The sequence below is a fragment of the Lytechinus pictus genome, chromosome 6 (genome assembly GCF_037042905.1).
Source record: "Lytechinus pictus isolate F3 Inbred chromosome 6, Lp3.0, whole genome shotgun sequence".
In the NCBI taxonomy this organism is placed as follows: domain Eukaryota; kingdom Metazoa; phylum Echinodermata; class Echinoidea; order Temnopleuroida; family Toxopneustidae; genus Lytechinus; species Lytechinus pictus.
Window position 1 is genome coordinate 15,888,331 of NC_087250.1, and position 17,193 is coordinate 15,905,523.

Consider the following 17,193-nt stretch of genomic DNA (forward strand, 5'->3'; position numbering starts at 1 on the left):
TCATTGGCTGTGTGTTATAAATACATAGTCTTAGAACATACATTTTTAGATATCTACTTATAGTACAGAGAATAAATTGGCCTATTGTATTGAATGTTTTGAGAAGAAAAGTAATTGTATTGCTACTTGGTAACATAATTATTGCGGTATAAATATGTTGAGTAGTAGTTGAGCAGGTTATCATTCAAGTGGGTCTATATTACTAGACTGCACTAGCATTATGGGTCAGGAAACTGGCCAGGTATGAGTAGTTGAGGACTCGAGATGGCGCTATTGGTTCGCATCTGCTTTAAGATGCACTGGCTGAACAAATATAAGTTATGTATTTGCTTTGTTTTCGACCACCCTTCTTCTTTTCAAAAGGTACTGCGTTAGTTTTTATTTTTTCGCTCTCTCTTTTCTTATCTCACCCATTCCTTCTCTTATTTTGATTATTTCTCCACTTTCCATGTCATTATAATCAAAATGTATCGTGTTGAGATTGTATGTTATCTATAATTGTGAAATATGAGAATGAAATTGTTGTTAATGCTTAGTTCCCACTATGTATCATATAGATGTAACACTATATTCTGTCAATTTATTTTTGGGATGCATGGTGAAAAACAAACAAAGCAAATCGAATCAATATCAGAATATAGATCAAAGGTTAACCAATTTAATGGTTTTTTTAAAAGGGGATAGGGCCTATTATGATTTTCCATTACAGGTTAATGGTTTAATTAGGATATTTATGAGAGAAAAAATAACAAACAAAAAACAACAGTATGTGGGATGAGGAATAAAGAAAGTAAAATATGAAATGGAAACTTTTTTTTATTCTTCCACTGCTCTCACCCCCCCCCCCCCCCTCTCTCTCTTGAAAGACATGTGTAGTATTTCTATATAACATTGTTCATGCTAGTAATTCGGGATTTCATACCGATTATTTTTTATCAGGAATTGTTAGTCGCTGACAATTCCCTGCTTCTGTTTATGTCGATTTCGTCATTTTATTTGGAAATTTGCCATAAATTAAGTCAACGTGCCTGGAGAGATGTAGGAAGTATTTTAATCGAATTTGCGCATGCGTAGAACTAACCAATCACTTCGAAGCGTTCTCAACTTTCCACCTGTCTGAAACTACAGAAGAGAGAGAGAGAGGGGGGGGGGGTGCACTCGAATAGACCTACAAGAGTGGTGCACAACTATGAATTTTTACAAAGAAGGAATATATTCTCATGATTATTTTGTATAGCAATAGTTGGAAAAGGGTTGCCTTGTTACCCCCCCCCCCTCCGGTGGTTAAAACAAATCTTTCTATCAAGTAATCGTTTGGGGATCGATGGCATCTCTTGGTCTTAAGAAATATGATTGAATCGAATAAAAATCCAACCAATTAATTTATCAATGATAAGTTGTGTAAATATGATTTTGTTGATTTGTTGATTGCAACTGCCTGTCCAACTCATTGGCCTCGGGTTTGACCTCCTTTTCTCTGGGGGTATTTCAAAAAGATCTGGCCCGGACAATCCATGTAATAAAAGATATATATATCTTGGGTAAAAGAGAAAGTGGTTGTTATTTCCTGTTCAGACCTAATTAGGTGTATTCGAAATCCCGGATCCTGAAAGGGCTTGATATTGAGGCAAATAAAAACAGTTTGCAACCTGGTACAAGCGTCAGTCGAGGCGTTTGAAATACTTTTACCAAGTTCGCTAACATACACTGGTTGATTTAAAAAAGCGTCTCCTCTTGGTTGACTGAAGATTGGACTGCTTCAGCCCTGATTGGTGTCTTAATCAGCCATCATGGGGTTGGTTGCATTGTTCTTCGTCCTTTCCATTAGTGCATCGCTGATACCTGGAGGAATAACGAATTCTGCGTAAGTATAACACACAGGGAGTGGATTATGTGCTCCCGTTTTGTCCAGTGTTGTGTGCGCCTCAATGACGACTTGCTTGCTTGAATACTCCCCAGGGAGTGGATGATGTACATATTGGTGTATATATCCAGTGTTGTGTGTGCATCAATGACGACTTGCTTGCTTGAATACTCTCCAGGGAGTGGATGATGTACATACTGGTGTATATATCCAGTGTTGTGTGCGCATTAATGACGACTTGCTTGCTTGAATACTCCCCAGGGAGTGGATGATGTACATACTGGTGTATATATCCAGTGTTGTGTGTGCATTAATGACGACTTGCTTGCTTGAATACTCTCCAGGGAGTGGATGATGTACATACTGGTGTATCCAGTGTTGTGTGCGCCTCAATGACGAATACTCCCCATGAGTGGATGATGTACATACGTTGTGTGCGGGAATGACTGATTGGATTCAAAGACCGGGGTAATAAATGATTTGTAAGCGCTTAGGTAGGCGTACGCCATTATAAATAATGAAACTATTGATAGGCCTATTATAAATCAAATTGGTTCAGTCCCCGTTTTGGTATCATTGTAAATAGTCTATTCATTTTCCGCTTCCGAGGTTTAAGTTGCCTCCCTTGAATCTCTTGTCCGTTATCCTCATTTGTTTCCCTCATATTGTATTTCTTAAACACTTGTAGGCTTATATACATGGACAGCAATATCAAATGAGCCTATATTTTTAAATGATAATTGAGGGGACGTATCAAAAGACATTTGCTTAACCCTTTCCACGCGTAGGCCTACTTCCCACAAATGCACGCTCGGTGCCGTGCGAGCATTCCACGTTCAAACAAATAATCCATTTTATTTATCCTTCGGTTCCATAATAATACCATCTGTGAAATTAGATTTTACCCATTTCTGAAAAAGCTTGTGATATCCTCTACAACTTTACTTGAATCATTTCCCCCTCAAAATGTTGCAGTGAAAGGTTATAGGGAGTTGAATTGAGCAAGTCCACTTTGTTTAAAGCTCCTTATACCTCACTGAAATTCAGCAGAGAGGGCGCATCAGTAGGTCGAATACTTTAGCCGACGTATCGAGTCTGGCTCATTTTGGGCTCTTAACTATTTCAAGTGTTGAGAGTCGGATATGAACCCAGGATCCACTCAATTACTAGTACCTAGTACCCACTGGTCGTGTAGTCTAGTGGTTAGAGCATACTCGTAATCGCAAGGTTGTGAGTTCGAATCCCAAACTCTTCCAGTGTCTCCACTTTAATAAAAAGAACCGAGAATAATTGAAATATCTGTCGTTTACAAGGTCATCGTGGAGCAATCGCAGTGATCTTTTCAGATCGTATAACAGATCATATCGGATCAGTCGTGGCAAAGGGAAAAGGGATACCAGGTACTTCACTCAGTTAATGGAATCCAACAAAAAGAAAGCAAATATACGTAAATTATCAATAAGAGATAGAATAACTTTTGATCAAAATGATATAAAAAATGAAATGAGGAACTTTTATAGCATGTTATATGCAAAGAGAGACGATAAGATCCTTGATGATGACTTTTTCTCCGATGTAACCAATTTATCAGACGAATCGATGAAATCATGTGAAGGGAAAATTACGGAAGGTGAATGTTTAGCTCCCTTAAAAGGAATGAAGTTAAATAAATCACCGGGTAATGACGGGCATATAAATAATAACGTAGAATTTTATTTAGTGTTCTGGCCGCTGATTGGGGATGTTTTAGTTGATGCTTTAAATAATGCTTTTATAAGAGGAGAACTTTCGCCATCACAAAGACAAGCAATTATTACTTTAATTCATAAAGAAGGAAAGGATCCATTATATATTAAAAATTATCGGCCCATCTCACTGTTAAATGTAGACTACAAGATTTTGGCGAAGGTACTTTCAACAAGAATAAAGGAGGTGTTGCATGAAATAATCAATGTCGACCAAGTAGGATATTTAAAAGGAAGGAATATTGGGGAAGCTATTAGACTTATAGATGACATAATCTTTCACTCGGTAAAAAATGATATATCGGCATATCTATTGGCCATTGATTTTGAAAAGGCATTTTATTCGGTTTCACATTGTTTTTTATTTAAAGTAATTGCAAAGTTTTGGTTTTGGACCCTCATTTTGTAAATGGATAAGTACTTTGTATAAAAAAGCTGAAAGTTGTGTTTTTAATGGCAGTATTTCAACAGGTTACTTTGATATAGGGAGAGGGGTAAGACAAGGAGATCCGTTATCCCCCTATCTTTTTATTTTATATATTGAAATTTTGGCTAACAGAATAAGACTTGATCCAGAAATTCACGGAATTAAGTTTGGGAATACAGAAGTTAAGCAAATTTTATACGCAGATGATATGACAATTTTTGTAAAAGACACTTAGTCGATTGAAAAGTTAGATATGCTGTTTGAATGTTTTTCCGAAACGTCAGGGTTGAGGATGAATAAAGATAAAACCTTTATTATGTTACTGGGACACCATGGAAAAATAGATCAAATTTTACCTTTTGGTAAAGTGGAGCAGATGGTTAGGATCTTAGGTGTATATTTTTCATTAGATAGAGAAAGTCAAGTAAGAATAAATTAAAAAGAAATACTTAGTAGAATAAAGAAAATTTTGATGTGGTGGAAGCAAAGGGATTTGACATTAATGGACAAAATTCAGCTAATTAAAACATTCCTACTATACTATCTAAATTGATAAACGTTTCTTCTCTTACCCTTGTCCCTACATGGGTAATAGAGGATGTTAATACATTGATCTTTGGATTTTTATGGGGTGGTAAAGATAAAATTAAAAGAGACATTGTTTATTTAGATTATGAGAATGCTGGTCTAAAAATGACAGATTTTCAGTTATTTATTAAGACACAAAGAATTATGTGGATTAAAAGACTTATAATGGGAGAGCCAAAAATGAAATGGAAACAATATTTCAGATACTTAGCACACGGTATGGGAGGATTGCTAATTTGTTATAGTAACCTCACAATGAATTTGATAGGATTTGAACTGCCTGAATTTTATACAGAAATGTTAGATGTATGGTTTAATAAGAAATTCTTTTTACTTAAAGACGAGAAGAATAAAAGAAATGAGATCATTTCAATAATAGGTTCATCCGTTTCAAAGGACAAACATATTTTAATGAAAAGCTGTTTTTGAAGAATATTTATAAACTCTATCATATTGTAGATAAAGATGGGAAGATGAAGTCTATCTCGACCTTTCAAAAAATGGGTTTGAATCGTTTTGAAAAAGAAAAGATATACTCAAAATTTTTAACATTCCATACTTTTGGAAGGACTCGCTAAAAAAAGAGGGTCAAAGTTCCATAGATAGTGAGTTAATTTTGGATTTTCAATTGAAGGGCAGGATTTTTGACTTGCAAGACATCACATCATAAAGAATATATGATACTCTTGTAAGTATGAAAACTGATATACCCCAAGCATTTAAAAGGCTTGAGGAAAAATATAATATAACAAAAATACATATTTCTGATATTTTTCTAAGACCACGAAAATCCACTCTGAACAGTAGACTCAGATAATTTCAATATAAAATATTACAGAATATACTGTACACAAAAAAATATTTATATTTATTTAAAATGACAACAGATGATTTATGTTCATTCTGCAGTAAAGAAGAAGAAACATATGATCATATATTTTTTCATGTGATAAGATAAAAACTATATGGAAAGAATGTGGGAACATGCTTCAACTCCCTATTATCATGATTATTACAAATATAGATCAAAAAGGTGTTCACGTAGGCGTGGAAGGTTCAACTAGAGGAGAGGCTCAATTATTAAATCACATAATAATCCTAATAAAGTATATGATTTTAAAAAATAGTAGAAACACAAAATTTCCACCGACTCTTAACCATATTAAGGAAAAAATACAAGAAGATAGACTAGAAGAAAGAAAACTAGCTGAACAGAGAGGTCTATTAACAAACCATTTCAGAAAATGGGACAAGTTTATTTTCTAGAGATGCTGGGGGCAAAGAAAGTTCAAGCATACAGTTATCATGGTTATTAAACACTCAAAATGCGAGGGAGATGGTCTGGTCCGTATTGTCGCACCCCTCCTGGAGCGGGTCGGAGCAGTCATTTTGGGGTGGTCTTTGTGTCTTTGGTTCCTTCTGAAGTGAACATAGAAAAATAATAATATGTATAAAAAATAACAATACGCTGTTTCGCTCCAGAGGGAGCTAGAGCGCGCTCTCGGGGATATGGATCCCGCTTCTGAAGAGACTAGTCTCTTATCTCTCTCTGGGGGGGGGGGGGGGGGGTGATTGGGGGCCGGAGTGGCTCTTTTGCATTTGGAGTGAAGATTCAGGTGCGCAAGTTAGATCTTGGTTGCGGCACAGCACAGAATGCAGATTGAAATGGTGGGTAGTTGGGGTTTAGGGGAGGGAAGCAGGCCGCGCTTCCTGGGCTTGGATGGGATGGGGGGGGGGGGGGCAGTTGGGATGGGAGGGTGTTTTACTTCTGTTACTCATTCAGTTCAATTGCGTCGCTATAAATTCTTTTTTTGTCATATTTGTATTTTTTTCCTACAGACTAAAGTATCTACTTTGTTCTAAATGATTTGAATGTTATATTCTCTATTTTTTTGTACAATTTTTTTGTATTATGAATTATTATTTATTTGACTTTGTGAACAGTGTTACTTGTATGATTTTGAACTGAATGAGTTTAATAAATACTATTACAAAAAAAAATCGTATTGATCGTAGAGAAAATTTTGAATGGTTCAACCTTCAGTTATGAAATCGTAGCTTTCGTAAAGGATCGCGCACAGTGGGAACGAGGTGTAGGATCCAACCCGTGGCTTGATGGAAAAATTATGGTTCCTCATTCAAGGGGAGTCCGACTCGCCTAAAAAAAAAAAAAAAAATCAAATACCGAAAAAAAAAACAGATATGGGTGAAAGAGCCTTAAAGGCATGGTCCGGGCTAAAAATATTTAAATGTAAATAAATAGAATAAAATTCACAGAGCAAAATGCTGAAAATATCATCAAAGTCGGATGACAAATAACGAAATTATTGAAATTTTAAGTTTACCAATATTTTGTGAAACAGTAAATGTGCACATCGTCATGAATATTCATTTGGTGGGCTGATGATTTCACGTCCCCACTTTCCCTTTTCTTATCTTATTACATGATATCATAAATATTTTATTTTGTTTCATACATAATTATGTAAATGATGTGTCTCCATTATGATGAAATAAGTTGCGGAAACTTAATCAGTTGTCAATCCAATTGTTTTAGTTATTGGTATAAAATTTTTGAATACACCTAATTTAATATAATAAAATACAAAAGAACAAGTGGGGATATGACATTATCAGCCCACCTAATGAATATTCATAAAGACATGCATAGAACTGTTTCACCGGAATAATGCAAATGTTTAAAATTCAATGAACTTCGTTATTTGTTATCCGATTTTGATCAAATTTTCAGCATTTTGCTTTGTGAATTTTACTCTATTTATTGAGATATAAATATCTCCAGCCTGGACCATCCCTTTACATTTCAATATTATAAGCAGAGTATGGCCAGGCCGCTTTTCTCCAGCAATTTTATGCCTTGAACCTAACTATTTTCATGGAAAAATTTGATTATTTTTTTTATTTTGAGAACCGATAGATGCACTGAATATTGTTGAAGTGGATAGGAATATCAAACCAAGCTACAATACGATGTTGATGGCTGGATGACAAAATTATTTCCCTCCCAATTTCATCAATGTCGTATAATTATTGTTCAATTGTTATTATTTTTAGCATTATTATGAGCAGTACGCGATTTTTTATTGCAATATTTTTTTTCGGTTTATAACCCGCCCTTTTACCAATTAATTTGGAAGTATATACTAAATGGAAAATACTATTATAGGTTTTAGGTCTTCAATCAACTGGCGCAAATCTAAGCGGTGAAACTATACATTGTTGAGGGGTGTCAATCTATTGTTACATCCTCCCACTTGATAAGCATGACGTCACGGATTTGCACCTATGCTTTAACCATTTCATAAGGAAAGTGAATTACATTTTTTTAGAAAGTCATATATTGACTAGTTTTTTATAATAATCTAATCAATTTAAGGATGGATGGGAACATCCGGATAAAAATAACTTGTTGAATCTGTCGTGCATCGTGGAGCAAAAAAACTCTCGGATATCTTCTCTTTCTTTCTTTCTTTCATTTCTTTCTTCCTTCCTCCCTCCCTCCCTCCCTCCCTTCCTTCCTGTCTCTCTTTCTTTCTTTCTTCCTAATTCCTTCCTTCCTTTCTTTTTTTCTTTCTTTTTTTCTTTCTTTCTTCCTTCCTTTCTTTCTTTCTTTCTTCCTTCCTTCCTTCATTCCTTTCTTTCTTTCTTTCTCTCGCTAATTCTCTCTCCCTTTCTCTCTCTCTCTCCCTCTCTCTGTCACTCCTTTACAGCTTCTTTATGGTGACATCCCCCAATGTTTTCCGAGTTGGAGTGCCTGAGAAGGTGTTGGTTACCCGGGTTAGAGGCGGTGGCAACAACGACATTTCCGTAAAGGTCTCCCTCTCTAAACCAGGATCTACAGATGAGCCGTTTTCCCATGAAACGAGATCTGTTGGTGAAGGTATGTGCGGATTCTACAGGCTGAAAACATCATGATTTGACAACACAAAAAATAGCCAAAAACAAATAATGAAAACTTGATCAAAATCGAAAAAGGAATAACAAAGTTGTGGCATTTTGAAGGTTTGTATTATTTCGGTGAAACAGTTCCAGGCATGTCTTCATGACAATTCAATGAACTAACCGATGATGTCATATCCCGACTTGTTATTTTGTATTTTATTACATGAAATTATGTTTATTCAATATTTTTCCTCCTTAAACTAACAAATTTGGGTTGATAACTGATTTAATGCATTATATATTCACTGCTGCAACTTATTTTCCTGAAGGGGACACAGTGTTAACGCATGAGGTCTACATTGATGGCATATGGGTGAAGTAAACCTTTTTGGGGGGCATTTGAAGCATTTTTCAAATGTTTCATTATTTTTCTTTCGTTGTTATATTGCTTTAAATCAGGGATTGATGCCTATTGTCAGGGTTTAGATCTATACTTTGAAACATTATTGCATTTGCTGACGTACAGTAGATAAAAGGACAAACAGTTCAGGGTTCCATTTCACAAAAAAGTTAACATGATAACAACTCTTGCTTGTCAACACCATGACAGCAGTGAAAATTTGTTTCCTGGTTGGCTCTTCTAAACAAAGTTGACATTTTAGCAAGAGTTGCTATCTTATCAACTTCTTTTTAATAACATGGGACCCATGTTGTGCGAGCCTCAACAAACATGACAAAGTTGCCCCCTTTATAATGCTACGGATAAATGGTTGAGTAGCTGTTCTTCTCCTTGCACCAAACTGTAGCTTCTTCTGTCGAGTTTGAGGTGGTAGTTCGACCCGAGGACCTTGTGAACAATGAGGGAGAATTCCAGCACATGGTGTTAAAGGCGGAATGTCCTGATGACATCAGCATACTCAATAAGGAAACAGAAGTTCTTGTAACGCTCCAATCTGGATACGTGTTCGTCCAAACCGACAAGCCAATCTACACCCCAAATCAAAACGGTAAAAAAAAATTTGTTAATCTTTTTTATTTCTTTTTTATATTTCTTTCTTTCTTTCTTTATTTATTATTATTATTATCATTTTTTTTTTTTTTTTTTTTTTGGGGGGCGCCTTTGTTTCCATCAATAATAATAGCAATGATAATATTATCCACTAGCGTACCTATGGGGGGCAGGGGGGCAGACTGCCCCCCCCCTGACGAGTCACAACCCATGCAAGGGACGTATCCCTGCCCCCCTGGCGAGTCACAACTGATCCCTGACGAGCCACAAGTAGCCCCCTCCTTTGAAGTTGAAGACCTTTTTTTTTTTTTTTTTTTTTTGCTTGTCAATTTTTTTTCTAGTATGAAATCCTTTATTTCGGGTTAAAGACCTTTTTTTCTTTTTATTTGCTTGTCAATTTTTTTGGCGGACGATTTTGCCCCCCCCCCCCCTGTGGAAAATCCTAGGTACGCTACTGATATTATCTTAGTCTTGCATAGCGCTCTTCATGAGATCCATTTGTATCAGGAGAGGAGAGACCCAATCAACTTTCGATCGAGTCTTACCTGAAGACCTTTCTTTTCCCCCACTCCAACATCATCGCAAGAATAACTTAATAAATTTTAGCACTACTTAGAGAGTATTTGAACTGAATGATGATTCTATTGAATACTGTTTAAATATACTTGTGAGGAAGATACTGGCCTATATAATAACCCATCATCATCATCATCATCACCATCATCATCATCATCATCATCACCATAATCACTTCATCATCACCACCACCATCATCATCATCATCATCATCATCATCATCATCACCATCATCATCATCATCATCATCATCATCATCACCACCATCATCATCATCATCATCATCACCACCATCATCATCATCGTCATCATCGTCACCATCATCACCATCATTACCATCATCATCATCATCACCATCATCACCATCATCATCACCATCATCACTTCATCATCACCATCATCATCATCACCACCATCATCATCGTCATCATTTTCAGAACATGGAAAATACTTGTTTAGGGTACTTTTCGAGACCCCATGGTCGCGCATGGTATCCACTCGTCAATGGAAGTCCCCGGGGGGGGGGGGGGCAAAACTTTAAAAGGACCTAAAAATGTTTTGACAGTCAAGAAATTTTGTTTAACAGTACGGACAGCCGGAGGGCAGCAACACCGATGGGAATTAAGTGTTGACACCCTGTACGTTCGATATTAATCATATATATGTCTTATTGAGTCATCATTAGGTCTAATTTTTTTTTTTCATTTACCAGCGTATGTTCAATTCGGTATTGTTTCTTGCTATCCGGGCTTGTTATGGACTTAAAAAAACAGAAAAAAGTTAGGGAGCAACAAGCTTAAGAGCATGTAATGATTCTGATATGCCGGGCTGATATGCAACACTCGGTTTGTAGATTCAATGAGCGAGTGAACGAAAATCACATTGGCGGTCATTCAAAAGAAGACAATAATTCAACTCCAAATTCCCCCCCCACCCCCTGCCCCCATCCTGTACGCCATGCACACATATAGGCGTAGAATAATTTAAAATTCTTTCATATGTTTCTATTCACTCTAGTGATGATAAAGGTGATGTCTTTGGATCAAGATATGCGTCCATCTGATCGAGAGGTATGTTCGTAGTTACCTCATGGGAAAGTTTGTGACCGTTCATTTCTTCCATTTAAGATGGGGCAAGTACACTGTAAAAACTCCGGTGTTGATTTAACGCCAGCCCGGAGTCTATATGTCAACACCAGAGAAGTATTGAAAAACACCAGTTTGGAATAAAATCGATGCTATTTTAATACTAAATGGTGTTGTACAAACACTTATCTGGTGTTATAGACCAAAACGAAATTAGTTTGTTGTTGTTCTCTGGTGTGGACATATATATACACTCCGGGCTGGTGTTAAATCAACACCAGAGTTTTGGCAGTGTAGCATGCCTGACACTGCAAGATTCACAACTTGCTTTGACCAGGGGAGAGTTTTATTAACATTTATAATTATGTTCGACAGGTTGTCATATTTGACAACTTTCCTTGATTTTGATTGACTAAAGAACCAGTTCCTATGAAACTGTCGGATAAGTACTTGTCAGACGTTTTATCCAACAAGACCTTGGTGCTCTCCTGGGGCCCGTTTCTCAACACCTGGACAAGTTAGTCATATCTTTATCCACCAACCACGGAGTTAGTTCCAATCTTACTAAACCCGTTTCACGAAGGGCTTCCTAACTAGAATCCCTTGATATCGATACTATCGGTAGAAAGAGCAGACGAGACGTAGCCTTAGTCACAAAATAGCATAATTTTTGAAAAGCAAAAATGTGATAAAACTGCAATTATTGTGATTAATTTGGAAATACATCTAATAAAAATAATAGCAGAGGCAAAATATGAACCATGCATACTTAAACCATGAAGACTTGAGCATCTAATTGCTGAGAAAATCAAATTATGAATATATCATTTCATGACTAAAAAATCACATGGGGACAATGAGATGGGTATCCCCGGGATAGTAAATTTTGATAGTTTACGAAAGTAAACCACAATTGTTATCTTTGTAAAATAATGATAATTATACGTTTATTTATGGTTCCAAACATCATCAAAATATAGTTTAAATTAATTTTTTTTTTTTTACATACCGAAACACACGATTTGACAAATTCTTTGCATAAATTAGAGATAGAATTTATCAAAAATGTTGATAAGTGTTTGAAAACGACGAATACGAGTCCAGTTATGGATGACCTGCCGTGGTAGAATCTTTATCGATTCAATTACTTTACTATTTTAAAATGAGTGGTTTTGTTGCGTTTTACCAACAGTTTTGATAGTTTCTGTGCATAACAATTATTATTGAATGATCTATCACACCTGTTTTGCAATGTAATTTCAACTTCTATGAATGATTACGTAAGATTACAATTGTCAAATTTCGAGGCAATTTTGCATGTCATAGTCTACCCACGTGATGCCACTACGTCATTAAAGGACAAGTCCACCCCAACAAAAACTTGATTTGAATAAAAAGAGAAAAATTCAACAAGCATAACACTGACAATTTCATCAAAATCGGATGTAAAATAAGAAAGTTATGACATTTTGAAGTTTCGCTTCATTTCACAAAACAGTTATATGCACATCTCGGTCGGTATGCAAATGAGGGAACTGATGACATCACTCACTCACTATTTCTTTTGTATTTTATTCTATGAAATATGAAATATTTTGATTTTCTTGTCATTGTCATGTGAAATGAAGTTCATTCCTCCCTGAACACGTGGAATTCCATTATTTTAACATTTTGTGCTTCAGGAAAGGAGGTCCTAATCATCAAATTTGTAAAAATTGAAATATTGTATTATTAAAACAATAAAAAACAAAAGAAATAGTGAGTGAGTGACATCATCGACTCTCTCATTTGGATGTAACTGGCTCGTTCATATAACTATTTTGTTAATAATAAGCGAAACTTTGAAATGTCATAACTATCTTATTTTAAATCCGATTTTGATGAAATTTTCAGCATTGTGCTTGTCTGATTTTTCTCTATTGATACAAATCAACATTTTTCTGAGGTGGACTTGACCTTTAAGAAAGAAGTTATGACAGGTTCGGAGGTGTCATAAATATTTAGTGAGGTTGTTGTACCCGATCTTGGTAAAGAGGGCTTCGTGAAACGGTTAGCGGACAAGTAGCTCACTATCTCCGATTTAGTCAAGAAGTTAGACTTATGACGGTGTTGAGAAACGGGCCCCAGGGCCCCGTTTCTCAACACCTGGACAAGTTAGTCATATCTTTATCCACCAACCACGGAGTTAGTTCCAATCTTACTAAACCCGTTTCACGAAGGGCTTCCTAACTAGAATTCCTTGATATCGATACTATCGGTAGAAAGAGCAGACGAGACGTAGCCTTAGTCACAAAATAGCATAATTTTTGAAAAGCAAAAATGTGATAAAACTGCAATTATTGTGATTAATTTGGAAATAAATCTAATAAAAATAATAGCAGAGGCAAAATATGAACCATGCATACTTAAACCATGAAGACTGGAGCATTCAATTGCTGAGAAAATCAAATTATGAATAATTCATTTCATGACTAAAAAATCACATGTGGACATTGAGATGGGTATCCCCGGGATAGTAAATTTTGATAGTTTACGAAAGTAAACCACAATTGTTTTCTTTGTAAAATAATGATAATTATACGATCATCTATGGTTCCAAACATCATCAAAATATAGTTTAACATAAATGTTTAAATTCTTACATACCGTAACACACGATTTGACAAATTCTTTGCATAAATTAGAGATAGAATTTATCAAAAATGTTGATAGGTGTTTGAAAACGACGAATACGAGTCCAGTTATGGATGACCTGACGTGGTAGAATCTTTATCGATTCAATTATTTTATTATTTCAATGAGTGGATTTGTTGCGTTTTACCAACAGTTTTTATAGTTTCTGTGTATTACAATTATTATTGAATGAGCTATCACACCTGTTTTGTAATGTAATCTCAACTTCTATGAATGATTACGTAAGATTACAATTTTCAAATTTCGAGGCAATTTTGCATGTCATAGTCTACCCACGTGATGCCACTACGTCATTAAGAAAGAAGTTATGACAGGTTCGGAGGTGTCATAAATATTTAGTGAGGTTGTTGTACCCGATCTTGGTAAAGAGGGCTTCGTGAAACGGTTAGCGGACAAGTAGCTCACTATCTCCGATTTAGTCAAGAAGTTATACTTATGACGGTGTTGAGAAACGGGCCCCTGGTGACTAGAATTACGTACAGCTCATTCAATGAATGATTAATGAAGCTATTTCTTGAATTTCTATACTTGGAATGCATTCGCATGTTTCTATGTATAGGCCTATACTTTTTTTAGCCAACTGTTATATAAATACCAGTTGCCAATGGACGAATGTTGCTACCCATTGGATTGAAATAGCACATTTCAAAATAATAGGCCTATATGAATAAACAGACATCAAAGTTAGTGCTCATCTCAATATATTTAATCACCATGCAAAGTTTGAACAATAAAAAAATGAAGCAATTTCAAAAAAAAAAAATCAAGCCGCTTATTGTTAAAGTGATGGGCTTAACGAGCGCTAGTGCTCTTTATTAAGGAATAATAATCCCTGTTACCAGGCCTCTTCGGAGAGGACCTTAAGCCGTCAGTCATCTAGCTGTTTGCTTGCTTACAAGCATTCATGCTTTCTAAGGAATCAGGTAAAAAAAATCCCCACAACGTACTTGCTCATACGATTTTAAACAGTGGTTTAAAGTGTATGAACTTCGATCTCTTCCTTACAGTGTATGAACAAAGTAACAGATGTTGGATAACATCAAATAATGATGAGCTGTTGATTGTCAAAATCTTTTCTTGTCATATTGCAGATCCATGTTGAGATCATCAATCCGAATGGTATCAGTGTAAAACAACTTGGTAGGACTCATGCTGAAAGCAACGGCTTTCTGTCTGGAGAGTACACATTTCATGATCATCCAACTTTGGGCATATGGAATGTGACAGCCTTCTATGGTCCGGATGTAAGTATACACCATCGCGGCCCGTACGTATTCTGAAGTTGGGTTTAACTAATTAGACCACGGTCTAACTCTGTTCTATAATTAGGGAAAGCCAAAAATGTCAACATTTTATTTTTGTTGTATGTTTCTAATGTTTAATGCGCCCTTTCACAATTCTATACTATTGAAGAAATCTATCTTATTGCCAGACAGCTAGTGTATGACTTTGTGTGGGAATAACTTATTCATTGAACCTATACCGTCAGAATTGGCTATTCATAGTTCAACCACGGCGTAGAACTGGAGTTTAAAAAATCATTGGTATATCATCCGGATATTTCAGTGGTTTATATTAAATATAGACTTAAGAATATGGGATAGTACTCCGTTTCTGATCTTATAAGGGGGAAGTTCACCCCTACCAAAATTATATATTTTAAAAATAGCATAAACATAATGAAAAAACGGGTGAAGGTTTGAGGAAAATCCAGTAAAGATTAAGTAATTGGAATCGTAAGTTAAGTCTTTGATTTGTGGCATGTCCTTTCACTAACGCTCCGATCCCCAGGGGGAAATTCCCTCTTTTTGTTGGGGGAATTTCCCTTTTTGTTACCAATGTCTTTTATTCCAGACGTCATTGACAAAGTTTATATTTCATACTAAATTCAAAATGAAGAAACTCAGGATCTAGCAAAGTTTTGCAAAAAATCTGGTAAAAATTTATAAGATAAGAAGTAAAATAGACCCATTTGGCTTTTATACCTATTTCAAAGTTGGATTGACTTTGCAGTGGTAAAATTTGATATAGAGTCTAAGCATGGAGCTAAGGTTAGTCTTGTCGATTGAGCACGCTCGCTGTAGAATATACCCACAGTATTACCACACGTATTTCCAGTTCAGTGCCCGTACTGCACAACATTTTACACTCAGCTCAACGCTGTCAAATGAATTTGAAGCCGGAGTCGGATCGTGATTAGCTCGGTATTTTCCAGTCAACCTGAAAAGATAGATTACCATAGATCTATTATTAATTATATGTATGTACTCCTTCATTTTACAACTGTGGTATTCATTATTTTTGTTTAAAGGGGAATCCAGCCTTTAAGTTTAAATTAAACAGAATGGTGAAAGTTTGAAAGAAATCGGTCAAGCAATAAGAAAGTTATAGCTGCTTTGAAATTGAGATCACTAATACTATGTAGATTTCAAATTGGCAACTGGGTAAGTAAATTATGACAAGGGGCAAGGACAACTTTCCCATAGGCCATGTACTTTATTATCAGGGATTTGTGGTTTTCTCCTAAGTACACATTCCCCTGGGGCATCTAAATATAACCCAGGTAGTATATTGTTTTATGTCCTCATGAAAGAAAGATACCACCTTTTGGGAAAAATGACATTTTAGCCATAATATGTATTGGAGTACATGGGAGAGTAGTCCTTGCCTTACAAGTTATATCACTATGCCATCCCATATGCGGCCAATTTGAAGTCTCCATGGCATGGGTATAGTGATTACCAATATTTACAACTTTAAAAAAATTATATCTTTCTTGTTGTTTGTCCAATATTGTTCAAACTTGTCTGATTTTTCTTTTCCTTACAAAAACAAGTTTTTATTTGGGTTGGATTCCCCTTTAATGAGTTGAGGACATTTTTAAAAGGCAAGATGGCTGTGTCCGCAGCACAATGGCAATGCACTCATGCCTAGCCTGGCCAGGCTCCTGGAGAGTAAAAATCAGTCTACTATACCATTGCTCTCAATATACCGTAGGTTTTCCCATGGTGAAACTAGACCTAAAATCTAAATCACACATTTTACTTATCGTTTTGAGCCCAAACTAACGAGGGCCAAAACAATATTTACCCCCCTCATTTGATAACGGTGCGTCTATATTTATTTTAAAAATAGTAGTAAATTTGAAAAATAATTAATAGCACGAGCGTTTACTTACCCAGTCTGTTATCATCGCCATCTTGCCGTCTTTATCCTTACCTAGATACCACACGCATGTATAGAGGGCGACAATATCATGAGCAGTGCCAACTTAGATAAAAAAAAACTTGCATCGGCCCAAG

At 35.8% G+C, this 17,193-nt stretch overlaps 1 protein-coding gene across 1 annotated transcript in view; it reads left to right on the forward strand.

Moving 5' to 3' along the window:
• The first annotated feature begins 1,559 nt into the window (after positions 1 to 1,559).
• LOC129263253 (complement C3-like) overlaps positions 1,560 to 17,193 on the forward strand; it is a 98,233-nt gene continuing 82,599 nt past the window's right edge. Inside the window, exons 1-5 of the mRNA XM_064101040.1 lie at positions 1,560 to 1,864; positions 8,356 to 8,525; positions 9,334 to 9,534; positions 11,130 to 11,182; positions 14,983 to 15,135. Of these exons, the coding sequence (XP_063957110.1) occupies positions 1,791 to 1,864; positions 8,356 to 8,525; positions 9,334 to 9,534; positions 11,130 to 11,182; positions 14,983 to 15,135 (651 nt within the window). The 5' untranslated portion in view covers positions 1,560 to 1,790. The remainder of the gene's footprint in view (positions 1,865 to 8,355; positions 8,526 to 9,333; positions 9,535 to 11,129; positions 11,183 to 14,982; positions 15,136 to 17,193) is intronic.